The sequence below is a fragment of the Quercus lobata genome, unplaced genomic scaffold, assembly GCF_001633185.2.
Source record: "Quercus lobata isolate SW786 unplaced genomic scaffold, ValleyOak3.0 Primary Assembly Scq3eQI_201, whole genome shotgun sequence".
NCBI classification, from domain to species: Eukaryota; Viridiplantae; Streptophyta; class Magnoliopsida; order Fagales; family Fagaceae; genus Quercus; species Quercus lobata.
The window spans coordinates 12,784-30,907 of record NW_022154734.1 but is presented as its reverse complement, the minus strand read 5'-3'; the positions used below and the strand labels follow the sequence as shown (position 1 = coordinate 30,907).

The following is an 18,124-nucleotide window of genomic DNA, read 5'->3' as shown; positions in this document are numbered from 1 at the left end:
AGATTTAGATCCATTCTCTGATTCAGAGCGTCTATACTCCACAGAACCCTAAACATATTGGGAGCGCATTGGGTGGGGGATAGCCTAAAGAAACTAAGGTAACCCCTAGTGATACTACCCATGGGGATGGTCATCCCGCCTTCAATAAAGGCGATCATGGGGATAACCACTTCCCCAGTTTGCCTGGCGTCAACCCACTCCCTTTGGGATGCATACCTCATCCCTACCGTTGGTGGGATATTGTACTTAGAGCGGAAGTTTCTAATACCCTCTTCGGAGTCAACGAGACACCGAAAGGGATTCCTCTGTTTCCCCATTTTTCTAAAGAGACTTAGTAGAGAAAAAACTTTTTAGTTTTGAATAAAAATGGTAAAAGCTTCAAGAGGACTTACAGGTTCAAAGGAAGGACCTCAGACAACGTACGATTATTTGTAGTCGCCAGGAGAACAGTGAAGACTGGAAGAAGGCAGATTCAATGTATAAGCTCTGGAACCACGTAACCATTAAGGGTAAGGTGCAGGTTTAATTTGGGAGCGCCTTTATAGTCATGTGAAGATTGTGAGCGGTGAAATTCCCGCTCACAAAACAAGAGAAGCCCCCTACCGTTTGATTTGGATCTCACCGTCGAACGTGGGAGACAAGGGAGTTGTCAGAATTTAATGCTGCCAAAATCGGGGTGCTGAAGCGTCAGGGGCATGCCCCAAAATGTGCACAGGTGCAGGCTTATGACGTCAAAATCCACCTTTTCTCCTGAGGAGTCGAAAAGTAGGATTTTGAGGGGCTATTGTGGGGATCTTTCGATTAATAGGCCCATAGGATTCAGAATTAGTTCAGGATCGTTGGGCCAGTGGCCCATCCGAGGCTGTATACCCGTCCGAGGACACCATTCTCCTCGGCAGTACGCGTCCGAGGAAGATCGCGTCCGAGGACGATCAGAACGTGGTCTCGCTGCGATCAGATCTCAGAATTAGGTCATCTCAGAGGGTAGAGTAGCCGACTAAAGATGAAAGAGATAAGGCAAACAAATATCTGAAACTACAGCTGCCTCCGCATTAATGACCTCTCAACCAACTCTCTGGCCGCATTAAAGTGGAGGTGATACCTGAACAGTAGGGAAGCAGCCTTACAGCTACCCATAGGAAGTTCCAGGAGGTGCCAGATGGGACAGAAAGAAATCCTCCGGACATAACCTACACGTGTGCGGCAAGGATGGAGTGCAAAAGGGGGTATATAAACTAAAAGAATAACATAAAGAAGGAGATTTGGGAAGAAAAAGAAAAGAGAAGAACAGACATAAACTAGAAAGGAGAAAGGAAGAAAAGAAAAAAAGAGATTTGCACTAATCACTAAAGAGAAACGTTCCTTATACCAACTTTAAAACCGTGAACGGGCTTGAGAGTAAATCTTGGAGGTAGATATCACAGTTAACCTAGTTCTTTACACCCACGCTCTACAAATCATATTGTCTGGGCCTTTTACGTACGAACCCAATACTGTTTAGGTTCGTCACAAAATCGTGTCCTTACAATTGGTAGATATCACAGTTAACCTAATTCTTTACACCCACGCTCTACAAATCATATTGTCTGGGCCTTTTACGTACGAATCCAATACTGTTTAGATTCGTCACAAAATCGTGTCCTTACAGTGTTATATTGGGTATTGTGCTTAGCCGAAGGAATCAAGTCACTGCCTAGCTTGTAGTAGTTTTATTATAATTTTTCTTTTTTCAGATTTTAGTTCAAATTTTTTTTTTGAGTTTTTCTTTTTTGCTTGAAAGAATCTAATATATTGTTAAGTTGCTCAAATTATGGACCAAAATTTAATTTTATTGGCATGAAAAAAATTCAAGATGGTCCCAAAAAAAATTTTTTAAGACAAATAAATATAAAATTTTAAATTATTATTATTATTTTTATTATTATTTTTTTTTTTTTTAAGTCAGGGTGGTCCTAGGACCACCCTGGCCATAAGGTGCTGTGAGGGGGGCTTGTGCAAATCCAAAGAAATAGTCAAATATTGAAAGAAGTTTAAATGCCTTGTTTATCAAAAACAAATAAATAAATAAGTTGTAATGTTTTGTAATAAATACATCCCCTATGTTTTAGCAAAAAAAAAAAAAATCCCCTATGTCATTCTAATAAACTATTTGCCATAACTGGGTTCTCCTCCCACAACTTTAATAAGTTGCAAAATTTTGTAATAAAAGCATCCTTTACGTCATTCTAATCAAAAGGATGATGTCTATCACTCTGGAAATATCTTTTAATTATTGGATTAAACAATGGTAACAAGTTGTATTGACCGAGGATAGGTTCCTTTTTCGTTTTTCTTTTTTAAATCATCGTGAAATGGAGGAGTTATTCAAATGTGGAAGCGGCTAAAAGTTTTTCACTTAGAATTTTATAAAGAGCCTTTGGTGGTAGTTTGCTATGCAGCGTGTTTTTAAGCTAATTATCAAATTCAAATTCCTAATCACTTTCTAAAGGTAACCAATTAAAGGATGGTTCCTATTATTGCATTGTTGGGTTGAAAGATTTGTTGAATTAAATTATAATGTGAGTGCACCATTCTTTTTATTGCTTCACTACATTTTCTATCCATTTTTTTGTCCACAAATGCCTTGTCCCCACTAAGGTTCCTTACTTCTTATGTAAAGATACATGTTGTTTGGATGTGTTTATTTTTATTGTTATATATTTATTAAAATATAAATTATGTAAAAATACACTTATAATGAAAAAAAAAAAAAAAACATTAAGTTTAATATCTTAGATAAAATATATTAAATTTCTCTATCTAACTCAAATAATTAATTACATTAAATAACATTATTTATATCTTATTGGTCAATACAATCAGGTGTTTAAATCTATTTGAAGAATCTTTTGTTTTTTTGCTGAAATTTAATTGAATAATCTAATGTGTTATAATTTATAACCAAGGTATTGTATCTGATTTTTTCTCTTGAAAAAAGCATAGTTAACCACAATAAATAATACTAATAATAATCTAATATAAAGAACAAGAAAAAGAAAGTGACATGAAAGCTTTAAATAATACCTAAATTACTCTTTACCCTCCTAACCTTTCGAATTAACTTTTCTTAAAAAGTCATCCGACGTTTGCCAACTCTTTCAGATTAATCATATTTCCCATGTGCAACAATATGTATTGAAGAGCCGAATATTAATGCTCATTAGAGGGTTCTAAAGTTGAAGCCAGCGTTTTTGAGTGAAAAAAAAAAGGTTATTCAGAGAATCTGAGATGTTTGGTGGATTGCAACATTGTAATATTTCTTTCAACCTTTCAGGGATTTAAAAAGTATAAAATTACAGAAGGAAAACATAAAGAAAGAAAAGTCGACAGGAACTTATGAGTTATGACCTCATGCATAGCATGAGTAAGCTAATCTCTATTGATTCAACTAAAATTGAGCGAGAAATATTACAATTTTTACCATATAACCTTAGAAATTATTGATATATCACTAATTACAAAATGGTAAATCAAATATTCGTTTATTTTGTTGTTGAAGTCCACCAGACATACTTATTGTCATAAACATAAGTATGTCTACAATAAACTCTCCATTAAAATTATGTCTTTAAGTCATAAGATTATGATCATATAGAGTTCTTAAATTAATTCCATCATAGAATTTCTAAAATCAACCATTTTGAAAGTGTATTAGATTTTATGATGTTATCACTATTTAAACAAATTTGACTATTTTTATTATGATTTCTATATAAATTATTGATGATGTGATAAAATTTAATTAGCTCATTTTAAAATGGATAGATATAATTTTAGCTCGTAACTCTATAGCTACTGTGAAGCTATCCTATCCTAAAACCTCTAACTGTGATTTATCCGTGAATATAAAAAAATTACTGTGTGTCCTTTTCTTTTTTTTGTTTGAGATAGAATTACTGTGTGACCTTGATATTGTCTAATCAATGTAACAAATAATAAAGTTAATAAATTATTAAAAGGGTTATGATGTGACATGGTGGAACCCCCCTCATATTTGACATAGACATTATTTAGTTTGATCCATAGTCTAAGATGAAAAATACAATTAAAATGGAAAACCACTAGACGGTAGTGAAACCCAAGATAAAAATATAGCCAAAATTAGTGCTATATAACCCTCTTTACATTACTTCTTGAGCTAGATATACTCCACCACAAATCGAGAAACAATTTTTTTTTTCCCTAAATCCATTTATTAGTAAACAAAAACTCTACTAAAACCCAGTTATTGAAGTCCATTTTCCCTCTCTCCCTCCAAAAGAACTTACTATTTAGTAAACATCAAAACATTAAATAAATAAAATAAAAATAAAAATAAAAAATTATAACTTATCCATATGTGATTTGACTGAAATTTAAGTTATCTATTTTTGGTTTAAAATTTGATACTTTACCACTTGAGGTTTGACCAAAATTTAAATTTTCTACTTATGATTTAAAATCTCGTGATACAAGTGTTCTGTTAAATTCTTTTTGATCTTGTATTTTTATATTTTTTGTATTTTTGGAGGAGAAAGTGGAGCAAAATTACATATTTAGCCATTTTTTTGACAGAGGTGAGTTACTAAACTCTAATTGAGCTAACCTCAAGTAGATAAAGTGTCAAATTTTAAATTATAATTAGGCAACTTAAATTTCAGCCAAACTATAGGTGGATAAGTTGTAATTTTTCTCCAAAAAAAAAAAATAATTAAACAATTAAAAAGAAAAAGAAAAAGACGTGAAAGAAAAGAAGGGGGAAGCTACCTACCAGAGGCTTTAGAGTTGAAACCAGCATTTTTGGTAAGGAAAAAAAAAAGTTATTGAGTTATGCTTGGTTGGTGGCAACATATTAATATTTGTTACAAGAATTTAAAGAAAGTTAAAAATGAGAAATTTCAAGGGAAGAAGCATCCTAAGAAATTTGGATAAAATTTAGTTACAAATTTGGTTGTAGATATTGGGTAAGGATTTGCTGCAAACTAAATTGCAGCAATTCCTACAAAATGCACACATGTCAAGTGGCTATTTGGTGGAAAATTCAATTTTGACATGGAAGTTTTTATTTAAATAGGTGTTTATCTAAAGTATTGATATACGTGCATTTTTGTAGGAGTTATTGCAACTTAGTTTGTGGCAAATCCACATCCATATCCATATCCATATCCGTATCTTAATTATGAAATGATTTTTGTCTATTTGAAATTAAATATAGAAAGCATAATAATTTTTAAGTCCTAGCATATTAACACAAGCTACGTCTTAATTATAAAATGATATTTGTCTATTCGAAAGCAAATATAAAAAGGAGAGTAATTTTTAAGTACTAACATCTTCACACATGCTATTTGAATGTTTAGACTTTTTTCCCCAATAAAAAATATAAAATTTTCAAATCCTAAAGTTTAAAACATGTTTGAATCCTCTTTCTCCGCTTACTGTAATAATGGAATTATCAAAAAGATAAAACCCTTAGCAAACACATTTATTTGTCAACAATATTATGAATTGTAAACAACTTCTTTTTATTCAATTTAAAAAAAAAAAAAATCTTTGAAGAAATACACTTAAAAATATATAAGATTTCTTCATACCCATAACATCAAAATTAAAAATAAATTGTCCAACAGTGCTAGGGGATTCTTTAATATCAATACATATTAGTGGAGAATTTTTTTTTTTAGAATTTAGTATATTCATAGAACAAACAAGACACAAAGCCTACAGACTCTACAAAAAACAAAACTAACACCCTCTTGCGGACTTTACAACATGCAGATACCAAAAAACAAACAAAAATTTCAATTAGCACTCCTGTTAAAAATTGATACTAAAACATCTGCTTAAAGTTTAAACTATAGAATAGCACTAGTAAACACAGTTGGCAACAAGAGCCATTAGGAAATCAAAGGAATATACTCAGGTAACAAGGTGCACGCAATCCCATCTAGAACTTAGAACTTTGTTTAATGGAGATAAGTAAAAGGCTAGAATTAACAACAAAAGGAAAACATGTGCATAATAATAATTATTATATTTTTATTATATGATAATTTGATAATTTGGGAAGAAGAAATTTGAATATTGAATGTCTCCATAAATTATGCAAAGTTATGTCAATTGAGGTATAAAACTTTTGGCATACAATTTCGTTCTTCCATCTCACAATAATTTATTATTTGAGAAGAGGAAGTTCGAATATTGAATGTCTCCACAAATTACGCAAAGTTATGTCAATTGAGTTATAAAACTTTTGGCATACAATTTCGTTCTTCCATCTCACAATTATTTATTATTTGATAATTCAATTATTTGAGAAGAGGAAGTTTGAATATTGAATGTCTCCACAAATTACGCAAACTTATGTTAATTGAGTTATAAAATTTGTGACAGACAAATCCGTTCTTGCATCTTACAATTTTTATTCCCAACCACTTTAAGATTATTATTAGTTACAAGAATACTCTAAAAATTCCTTCTTATCTTAAGATTTGTAACCTTTGTTATATTCCCTCTTCTTTATATTTAACATTTACTAGTTTTAGTATAAATAAAAAATAAAAAAACATTTAAGATTAGTTAATCAATAATATCTTCTTTATATTTTAAATAAATACATATTTAATTATTGTTTGAGTAAAAAGGAAAATTAATAATAAAAAAAGTTCTAAAAAAAAATTCACCTCCCCATAACTCAATCCACAAATCCGGGATAAAATATACGCAATAAATAATAATATAAATAAGCATTATTTACCTTACTTCCCCAGCTAGATTTTCTCCTCCAAAAATTAGGAGACAAAAATTTGCTTTCCAGATCCAGTTAATTAAAAAAAAAAAAATCTTATTTTAAATTCCTCCAATAGAATTTTATTAACAACATTCAAGGAACCGACCAGAAAAACAAAAAACAAAAAAACAAAAACAAGAACAAGTATTAGTTTTTGTCTTCTGGTAAACGTCGAAGTTTCAAAGCTTTTGTAAAATTCAAAGCCAACTGCTAACACGCGGTTCTCATAAAAAAAAAACTGCTAACACACGCGGCTATAGACTGTCTGACTCCCAATTTCCTATTTGACATTTTCCCACAACACTGTCTCAGTAACTTCCTATACTCGCTTTTCTTTGCTTTTGCTTTTGCCAAACTTCTTTGCCTTGGCCTTGGGTTCGATTACCAAACTTCTTTTCTTCGTTAAAATAATACTACTAAACACAACAACACACAATGTATAAGATCATCAAAAATCCACTCCATTTTTCTCACCACCAACAACACCAAGTCTCTTAGTACTAATAAGTATCATTGGATATACTATTCCTTTTATAAAACAAAACAAAAACAACATCATAGGATTCCACAACTCACTTCCCAACCAAAAACCCAGAAAAGAACTACTCTCAAATCATCGTCAACATCAACTTCCACATCGAGATCAAAGAAAACGATGCCTCTTCCATGGAAGAAGCAGAAGGTGAGTCGTATATCAAGAATAGTGGCGGATCTTCAGTCCTCACCGAAGCGAGGTGGGTCTCTTGTTGTTCAGACTGGCTTTCCCACTTCTCTCATCGACCTCTTCGTCCAGAACCGTGACCGACTCAACAAAAACAAGAACAAGAAGAAGAAGAAAGAGAAATCTCCCTCCTACGAAGACGACATACCCAGTAGTCCTGTTGAGATCCAACAAGAAATTCAAGCCGATCCGGCACTTTCAATTTCACCGACTCCATCTGGGTCGGTGAGTTTTGGCGTTGACGAGGATCTGACGCCATTGAAGTTGAAGGAAGCAGAGGTTAGCGAGGTTTGTAGCAAAGAAGATCAGGTTTTTAAGAATTTCGGTGTGGTCTTGAAATTTATGTTTGTGGGGGTGGTTGTGGTATTGGGTTTCATGAGTACTAAACGACTTGCCGTTTGTATTACCTTCTCCGCGTTTCTGCTTATTCTCGCTGACTATCTTTGTAAGCGGTCCTGTTTCTTCTCGGCTAGACCTGCTTTGGAGTCTTTGGTTCAAAGGGTGCAGAAGGGTTTGTTGGTAATCAAGAATATCAAAACTTGTGAGGCTGTGAATGGTGTTGTGGAGGAAGTGATTGGTGGTGGGGCTGAATCGAAATCTGTGATCGACGAAATCCAAATTGTAGAGACTAGTTTTGTTGTTGATGATTCCAATGAGATTGTTAGTGTTGGACCTGAGATTGATTGCTTTGAAGATGAGACAAAAAAGGCGGCGAAGGAGGTGGTGGTGGATGGATCACAAGTGTTGGTTTGTACAGATGAGAGTTCCAAAGGTTGTAGTAGGAGAGGAAAAGCAAAGAAGATCTTCAAGAAATTGGTGCCGAAGAGGTTGCGAAATTTGAAGAAGGAAAAGAAGGGGAAGAGGATGATGGAGGAGGAGTCTATCAGTGAGGCATCGAGCAATTTGGGGGATGAATATGATACATTGGGGAGCGGAGTTGATGAGGAGAAAGAGGATGGTATTGGTATAGACCAAAATCAAAGCGTACGTAAATTAAATTCATTAGAAGAAGAAGAATTAGGTGGTGATGGAAATTCTAGTATTGATCAAGTATCACGGGCTGGCAATGAGTCGGCAGTGATTGGTGAAAGGAAGGAGGGGAGTTTGGGTTATATAACTCTCCTTGTGATTGTTCTTTCTGGACTTGCAGGAGGTAAAGTTGTGGCTTTGACAATCACAATTTCATGGTGTTTCATCTTGAAGTTTTTGAAGTTTATTGGAAATAGAAGAAGATCTGTAAATGTGTCTTAAGGCCAGGTGCTATGTCCCTATCTCAAGTTAGAGTTTTTGGGTAAAAAAATTTTCCACTTTATAGTGATAGTGTTGTTTCCATTTTGTTAAAGTGTTAATTGAATCCTCAAAAGTGTATTCCGAAAGCTCTGTATGATAGAAATGCCAACCATTTTGTTGGCAGTGTAGCCAGAGCTTTTGTACTTTGAAATGTAAATTCACAGATACGAAGTATAGTGCACAATTTTAACTCTTTCTTTGAATGTTTGTAGTGCTTGGTTGGCAGCTTTGGCCATTGGTTTCCTTTTATTTCAGTTTTTTAAGTTTATCTATGTTTGTCACTCAAACTCATGTGCCTCGATGTTCGGTATTGCCCTGTAAATTGCATAAACTACATGTATTTCAATGGTCCTTTCTCCTTGCCCCTTTGCTCATAATTTATTAGAGAATAAACAAAACTTAAAATACTATAAACTAGTTTAGGTTTCAGAATTTCTCAGGTGAAACAGATAATTGTATGCGAGTGATTCTGTGATTATGTTGAAAACTGTGGAATGAACCCTCGTGTAAAACTCTACTTAAACAACAACAACAGGGCCCAAACTCCAAAGTTGTGGCAGAGTCCTGTGTGTTTCATTTGGAAATGTAGAATGCACAAAATCTCACCCATTGCTCATCACAGTTCTTATATTACAAATATGTGTGAATGGGATTTAGATTCCTTCTTCATGTATCATTATCTTAGCCTTGTACATCTTCTTAAAAGAGAATTAATTGCTTAGAAATTTGGTATCCACCTTTCCATTCTAGTTTCTGTATTGGCAGATGGAAAATTCAGTTCTACATCCTGCCTACATATGAACTTGTCATCTGATGGCTTTGTAACATAAATTGGGGAAGGAATGGCATCCTTTAGATTTTTAATTTTTCCATTTTGGTTCTGCTTCCCTTTTTTCTCCTTCCATTCCATTCCATTACTAAAGATTTCGACCACTTGTTATTCAGATTCTCTTCACTTTTATGTCTCCAATTCATAGAACTGATGCCTGCCTACTTTTTCCTACAAAGTTTTAGACAATTCTTGTCTCTGCAAGTCCATCCATTGACTAGCAATCTACCACTAATTTGAAGGGGCAAGATTTAACAACAGTCCATGAAGTTTCCCCACCAATATCCCCTTTGCCATGGAATCAATAAAGTTTGTTTTTTCCTTTTTATGAAGAAAGTCCTAAGATACTCCTTTGCAATTTACGCCTCGTGCAACGCTAAGTTATTCACTTATTTGAATAACCAATCAATAACTCAATTAAAATCCCAGCATAACAGAAAATTTGATTCCCATATAACCTCAAAAAACATATCAATAATAGTATTCTTTTTTTTTTTTTCTTAAAATTTGCTTCTGAAAGGACTATAGCCGACTTAAAACTTTTCATTTTTTAAAACTCGGATTGGAATCATTGGATGCCTATCATAGAAAGTCATTCTATTTTTTCAGTCTATGTATTTGATTGTTTTGGTCCCCTGCTGTATACTTCCTGACCTGATATTTGGGTGACTCCTGTTTATGACTTTGAATTCAATTTTCTTTACTTATCAGAAAAAAGTAATAGTTATTATTCTTGGCAAAGACATTTCAACATCTGTGGAACTGCATTAGAGTGGTTCCCCAGTTGGTCTCTCCAAGTGCCATACAAGTCTAAAATTGTTATTTTGAGAGCAAAATCATTAGTATCTGGTAGGCTTAAAACTACTAATAATAAAAATAAAAATCTCCCAATTTGCCTTTATCCCACATCAGAAATTACTCTTATCATGAAGAGGAAATCCTGCACGTCTTCTTGGTGAACCAAATTTGTCATTATATATTCAATTCTTAATAAATTTTGTCTTAGTCTGTTTGTCATTACTTCTAATAGTGGTTTCACATTGTTCCCCCATCAGCAACCAGATAAAATTGTAAATGGAAAGTTGCACTATATGTATAAAAAAACATTGTTTATGCAAAGAAATTTCAATAGTGCTCACCAACCAGATAAGATTTTATTCTCTTCACTAAATCCTATTGTCATTTGCTGTCTATATTCTAGCGTATTGAATTTTGTTTCTAGATTGCTAGTGTTATTAATTAAATCTAAAGGAAATCTGAATGTTCAGAAGGATTACCACACCTATAATATAATGGCTTTTACAAATATTAAATGGAGTATGAACTTTCACGATGCCCACACAGGGGCGGCTTGATGCATTTGGGGGCCTAAGGCGAAAATTTATTATCTTGTATTAGATGCAAATTTTTTTTTTGATAAGTGTATTAGATGCAAAATTAATACTAATTAATATGAACTACGTAGAATTTTTTCTTTTTTTAGAAATTTTATAGACAAAAAAAGTTTAACAAAATTTTTCATACTTGTTGATGTGCCAGATTAATAGTGGTAAGTAAAAAAACAGTGTTAGTGGTAGATTTAGATGAAAACTTAGATTAATATTTTTTACAACAAATTCTAAATTTTAAGTTGCTTTTTGTTTTCTATTTGAAAATATCACTATAATTATTATTTTTTTCCATCAATAACAACCTACTACTTAACATTAGTTGTAAAAGTGTTGTAAAAAATATTACAAACGTTGCATTTTTCTCTCTTTTTTATTTGTTTTTCATCTGGTAAAAAAATATTATTTTATTTATTAATTATAAATAACCCTATTGGTTAAAATTTGAGGGCTTTTTTTTACTTGGGGCCTTAGGCGACCAAATTTCTTGCTCTAGCATTTAGCCGGCTCTATGCCCACGGTGACTGCAAAATTTGCAAGAAGGTTCTTTCATCATCTAGATAGAGCAAAGCTTTGGTTTAGTACATTGGACCGGACACTATGTGAACACATTAACCAATTTTAGATAAGTGTTTAAATTGAGTTCAAATCTTCTGTCCTACTTTTTTTGCTCCACTCTATATTCCATCAATAAAAACTTGTCACGTATTCACCTAATTAATTAAATACTATCATTAATTAATAATGATAATATTAATAAGTTAATAATGATAGTATTTAATTAATTATGTTAACACGTGACAAGCTTTTATTAGTAGAGTATAAAGTGGAACAGAAAAAGTAAGACATAATATTTGAATTCGTTTAAATTGTGTCAGGTTCAGTGTACTATACCCAAGCCAAACCGGTATAAACTATATCACTGAGATTATTGAAGAATTCAAGATTAAAACAAAAATATTTAATAAAATCATTTCAATAAGATATATAATATATCACTTTTGACTATAGGAATACAAACATGGTCCATGACACGGACTTGAACCCATATTCAATTGATTACAATCCCAAAGCCATGGAGATATTTGCAAAAGCAAAAACGTGATAGTCTAGAAAACTAGTGTGGTGTTTGGCCACGATACTTAGAACCTGTTTGGATAAACTTTTTTCATTATTCAATTTTCGTCACTCAATTTCCATCACTCATCACTCCTTTTTTCACACTCATTTGGCAATATTACTTTTATTTTCATCACTCAATTTTTTCATACTATTCATGGGTCCCACACCTATCAGCCAGTATAGTTTTTTTTTTTTTTTTAGTACCCAACTCACCGAAGCTAATAAAAAAAAAAAAAAAAAAACAACCAAACAGCCAACCCTGGAAAAGAAAGAAAAAGAAAAAAAAAAAAAAGAACAACGCCAACCTAGAAAAAAAAAAAAAAAAAAAAAAAAAAACCAGCCAACGCCAACCCCAAAAAAAAAAAAAAAAAAAAGAGTCAAAAGGTGGTCAAAAGTTGTGGCGGTGGGTCCCCTATGTGTGTTTAATTACAATATTACCATTGAGTTATGAGTTATGGAAACTGAAAACAGCTAAAAGTTATTTTCAGTTTCCATAACTCATAACTCAAAAATCAGAGAATTGAGTGATGGAAACAGAGTTATTGTTTGCCAAACAAACTTTTTACTATAGGTCCTATCATTTTTAAGTTATGAGTTATGGAAACAGAGAATTGAATTATCAAAAAACTTAATCCAAACGGGCTCTTAATACTTCAACACTCAAGTCAGATTCTCTTTTTCTTTTCTTTTTTCTCTTATTTTCTTTTTCTTTTTTCTTTTTTTCTTTTTTGTGGGATAAAACGAAACTTTTATTGAAATCACAAAATAAATCCATGTGCACTAGGGATGTACTATAGGAGATACAATCAGGAACCCATATTACATATTACAATGGTCAAGCAAATCAGGAAGAGAAAGACATGAAAAGAGTCTGTAAGGCAAAACTCCAATCTAGCAAAGTATGAAAAAATAAAGACTTAATCTTGAAAATGGACCGTTCACATCCCTCAAAATAAGATTAGTTCACGGATTATGTTGTTTTTTATTTGTGTAAAATTGTATAAAACAGTTTGTATGTAAATTTTCTTTCTTTCCAATTAGGCCACCACCGATTATGATCTCTATTTTGTCCCACTTTCCTTTTTTCCTATATGGAAAATTTAACAAATGTCCTAAAAGTATTAGTTTAGAAATTATTTTTAAAAAAAAATTTATAGGAAAAGAAAAAAATAATTGATTTTTGGGATAAATTTTTATATTTTCCAAAAAAATGACAACAAATATTCTAAAGGCTATATGGCAAAAATCCAAAACTAATTCTCTAATTTTCAATTTTTTTCATTTTAGTCTTCTAACTTTCAATTTTATCAGTCCTCTAACTTTTAATTATTGTCAATTCGGTATTTTGTTAACTATTTGTTAAGTGACTCCATTAAATGAGCAAAACGATATCGTTTTAAATCTTTTTTTTAATTTTCGTAATTAAAAGAAATTAAAAAACTGTTATTAAAATAAATAATAATAATAATAATAAAATTTAAAAAAAAAAACTTCACAGACTGTGTTTGTTAAAACAATGGTCCCCATAGGAATCGTGTACGACTCGTTCAACGGAAAATCCTTCGCCGCGATGTGTGGGACCAAAGGCGTCGGAGCTCTGTACCTCAGAATCTCACGCGCCACCGCGTGCGTGTACTTCATTTGCGCTATCTGGTCGCTGGTTATCAAAGAATCGGACTCTAGCAGCCATATCGACTCGACTTCTTCGCGCACTTTTGCCAAAACCTCCAGATGCGAGTCTAGGAGAGTCACGGCCCAGAGGAGCGATGAAGTGGAAGCGTCCTGAGCAACGAAGAGGTAGCTTCCGATTTCGACGTCGCTGGGCAGCGCCGTTGTTTCGCCGGATTCGGATAAAGCTGTTAACACCTTCACAGTCTCACAGTCTCTTGCATCCAGAAATCGATCAAGCACGTGGGTTCTTTTCCTTTCTTCATGTTCTCCTTGCTCTGTTCTACACAGACAGAGTTTTTACTAAACGGTCAACGCCGAGCCTCGCGTTTCGAAACGCCGTACCAGGAAAATCGAAGGGTAGCTTCATGAGGCCAACATTGAAGAAGTTGTAATCGGTGTTAAACCTCTCACGTGCCTTTGGGCCAGATAAGGCCCAACAAACACAGTCTGTAAAGTTTCAAGATTCATCAGTCAACCTTTTTTTTTTTTTTTTTTTTTAATTTTTAATAACAGTTTTTTTAATTTCCTTTAATTACGAAAATTTAAAAAAAAAAGTCCAAAAAGGCTGAAAGTCACCATATGATTAACATAATACCGAATTGATAACAATTGAAAGTTAGAAGACTAAAATGATAAAACTAAAAGTTAAAGGATTAAAATGATAAAATTGAAAGTTAGAGAACTGAAATAAAAAATGCTGAAAGTTAGAAAGTCAATTTTGAAATTTTGCTTATACATAATGTAAAGATAGAGTGAGAAATGAGAACTTTTTTCAATAAAAATTAAACAGAGCTTAATACTTCACCTTTCTTTTTCTTTTTTTGTTTGATTCCAAAAAAGAATTAAATAGAGGAGGGGATCTCAAGAATTATTGGTGGGTTAGTTTATTATTTTGTTTTGGGACTCAGCTTTTTTTTTTTTTTTTTTTTTAATTAAACCTATCCGTACGTTTAATTTTTAAATTGTACGGAACCTATTTTTCATAGAAGCACTCATCATTGAACCCTACAAAAATGTCTTTTGAGGGAGTGCAATTGCATTCACTCACCACAACGTGGCTTGGTCACTGCTTATCGTTTCTTACCAAGGTTGTATGAAAGGTTATGGGTAGGTATATATAAAAAGTAAAATTGAAAGAGGTGAAAATGGTGAATTAAAATGCAAAGGGTTTTGTGTGTACGTGTGAAGGATGAAAAATCTTGAAACACTGAACTAAAAGTTACAAAGAATATTTATTTTATAATTAGAAAAGTCTTGAAATGTTAAACCAAATAAAACAAAATGTCAATATTTAATTTGTTTTTATCTTTGATTTGGCATTTGAGAATATTTCAAAGTTTTTTATATAAAATGCGTCACTTGGCAAAATCTCATACTTTCCCATATGAGGCCTCTTCTTTATTTTTTATATATATATTTATATATTTTGATTGTGAAAATTTAGAAATCATTGTTGACAAATTAGAGCAGCATGGCAATAAGCTTGCAGCTTTTAGCTCTTTGACACTCTAAACAGTTTCGCCTCTATTAATTTTGCGCCTCTCTTCCAATCCTATTGGTGATAGCACCCAAACTTTTGACAACACAAACTGAATAAAAATTCCCATTCCCAATCTTTGTGTTTTACTTTGTATCATATGTTTCTTTTTTCTTTTTTTTCTTTTTCCATTACTTAGAAAAGATGCGTAGCAAGTTAGATTGGTATCATGTAAAGTAGAACACTCAAATTAGAACAAAAGCGTAAGCTTGCTTTCAGAACATTTTCATAGGAGTATTGTTTATTACACACATTTCATTTTTTGAATTGAAATCGTGAATTCAAGTCACAATTTTAGTTCAAAAAATAAGTTGTGTACAGTGTTTGCAATAAGGTGTGTGCATTAACAATTACTTTTTTTTTTGCTAGGTAATTATGGGGGATAGAAAACCCGAGCTCAAAGATACACATGGTACCGGGTACCACCGAGCTACAAGGCCCAGTGGTTGACAATTACTTTTTTCATATTGTCAAGACAGTTACATGCATCAAGCTACAGAGAAAAGAATGATATTTAGTTAAAAATATAATCCATATATTATAGAAATTGTAGGTGACATATCATGCAACCTTAATCAATGAAAATCCAAGTACAACCTTAGAAAATAAATTTGTGTGATATAACATTAGCATAATGAAAACACTCGCCTAGTAATATGATGGCTTAGAGCTTCATAGTATTCTGCTCGGCTAGAATTTTACTTGAAGATAATCAATTACAGACTTGTCCACCTGGAAAGCCATGGACAGAATATCATCTGCAATGGATGGTTTTGATCCAAAAACGGCATTAGCAACAGTAATGATTCCAGGGTTTTGGCTACTCAAGGCAAAGATGGAGATGGCCTTTCCTTGACCCACATTTTGCTGGAAGTAAATGAGTCCAACTGGAAAGACAAACGCATCACCCTTCTGAAGGACCTTTGATATGAACTAGTTGTTGGGATTAGAGGCCAAAAAACCAACGTAGAGGCTGCTTTCTAGGACTGTTAAAACTTCGGTAGCACGAGGATGAAAATGTAGTGGAATAAGACCCCATGGAGCATGGTCCAAGCGAGCCAGTGCAATACCAAGTGTGTCTAGTCCAGGAATTTGAGCAACAAACACTGGAGTAACGCTAGAGCCAAGGGGATTAGACGTGTTGCCTGCTTTGTCTAGTCCACTAAGGAAGAAGTGGTCTGCCTGTGCAAGTTTAGGGTCCAGGCAAGCAAAGCTGTTAGCTGCCATAATCACACTAGCACAAGTAAGATTTTAATGCAAAAAAAAAAAAAAAAAAATTGAAACAAAACAAAACGTAAACTGTTTTAATTTTTGAAGTTTAAAGTAATCGATTTTAGTCTCTAAAAAGCTTAAAATGAGCGATTTTAGTCTCTAAAAATCTAAATGAAATCAATTTTGGTCCTTGACAAACTTAAAGTGATTGTTTTTCACTACTATGGAGTTATGACGCATCAGTATTTAGTTTGGTTGTGCCATCTAAGAGACTAAAAGCAATCATTTTAAATTTCATTGACTAAAATCACTCATGTACTAAACTTGAGTTTCCAACCATGTATTTAAACCTACAAAAAATTTGAAGTTTGCATTATGGATAGAATAGAAGACAGTATGAATAATCTTTAATGCAAAATAAAGCTAAGCATGTTATTGTTGGGCCACAACCTGAGCTAGTAGGGTCTGCAATGCAGAAATCCTGCACAGGACTAGGATCCGATGCAAAGGCCACAGCACAAGCGAATGCAAGCAGGCTCAATACGAAAATAATGTGGTTTGCCATTTTGATCTTGGTTTCTAGTAATTTCTGTAAGCTCATAGAAGATATCAAATTTAACTACCGAAAAGAGTTTGAGATGTGAAGCAATCCTTACATGAACTCTCTATATATAGACTAAGAAGACAGAACTTCATAGGCATATGAGTAAGAATGAGTCCAGATGAATGCTGGACAAGCTGCCGTCCTAATACCAGATGCTGAGAAAAAGTCTGAGACTCTCATCTTAAGCCAATTGTAGCTAATAGCATTTTCCAAAAGTTTATTTATGATATGCACCAAAATAATTACCATGTCCTAATATGTCAAATGCAACAGTCCAGATTTCAGATTAATTTTTTGTGAAAAATCTGGTCTAAGAGAATTTTGTCAGTTTTTTTAATGCCTCAACAAACACCACATGCTTCACTGCTATTTTTACTTAACATAATCTACATAATATAGTTAAGAGAAAATTAAGCTTGCCGTTTAAGAATAGCATATTAATTAAAAACATTATTCTCAAGATAATTGCTTTTGTTCAGGATGCAGGCCTGGTTTGGGTTTAAAATGTTCAGATTATGACTTGATTACAATGCAAGAGAGGTACGTCATCCTTAACCTAAAGAGAACCATCACCACCATCATATAAGTTAGATTCATAATCCAAATTGGCCGAGTGGTTGAGCACTCGGTCTCAAAGTAACTGTCTTGGGTTTGACTAGGAGCTATCTAATTAAAGTCCGGACACCAACACTTTGAAAAAACTCCCTGGGCCAGCAATTTACCCCGTTAAGGGCCCACAATTTAGTCTCTGGTTGAAAGATTTGAGAAAACACCGTGGGAAACCAAAAAATAAAAATAAAAAAAGATCTTCCTATGTTATATTATTTAATTCTCGACAATGAATCAATTAATTTGATAGCTCAGATATTGTTATTCATAAAGAGTCCATGCACTGAGAATGACAGCACTGTATGTTGTATGAGAGCGTCTTTTTGAATGAAG

The 18,124-nt window shown here is 33.0% G+C and overlaps 1 protein-coding gene and 2 pseudogenes across 1 annotated transcript; 1 reads left to right on the top strand and 2 right to left on the bottom strand.

The window, feature by feature from the left end:
- The first annotated feature begins 7,095 nt into the window (after positions 1 to 7,095).
- LOC115973180 lies at positions 7,096 to 9,022 on the top strand. Its single transcript, XM_031093424.1, has one exon. It carries the CDS (start codon positions 7,464 to 7,466, stop codon positions 8,778 to 8,780), a length of 1,317 nt encoding a protein of 438 aa, XP_030949284.1. The 5' UTR covers positions 7,096 to 7,463; the 3' UTR covers positions 8,781 to 9,022.
- A 3,955-nt stretch (positions 9,023 to 12,977) lies between these two features.
- On the bottom strand, positions 12,978 to 14,297 carry LOC115973178 (annotated as a pseudogene).
- Positions 14,298 to 15,941: 1,644 nt separating this feature from the next.
- On the bottom strand, positions 15,942 to 17,349 carry LOC115973179 (annotated as a pseudogene).
- Positions 17,350 to 18,124: the final 775 nt, after the last annotated feature.

What these genes read in the sequence shown, in the direction of transcription:
- LOC115973180 (XM_031093424.1), top strand. Translation starts at nt 7,464, where the DNA reads ATGCCTCTTCCATGGAAGAAGCAGAAGGTGAGTCGTATATCAAGAATA.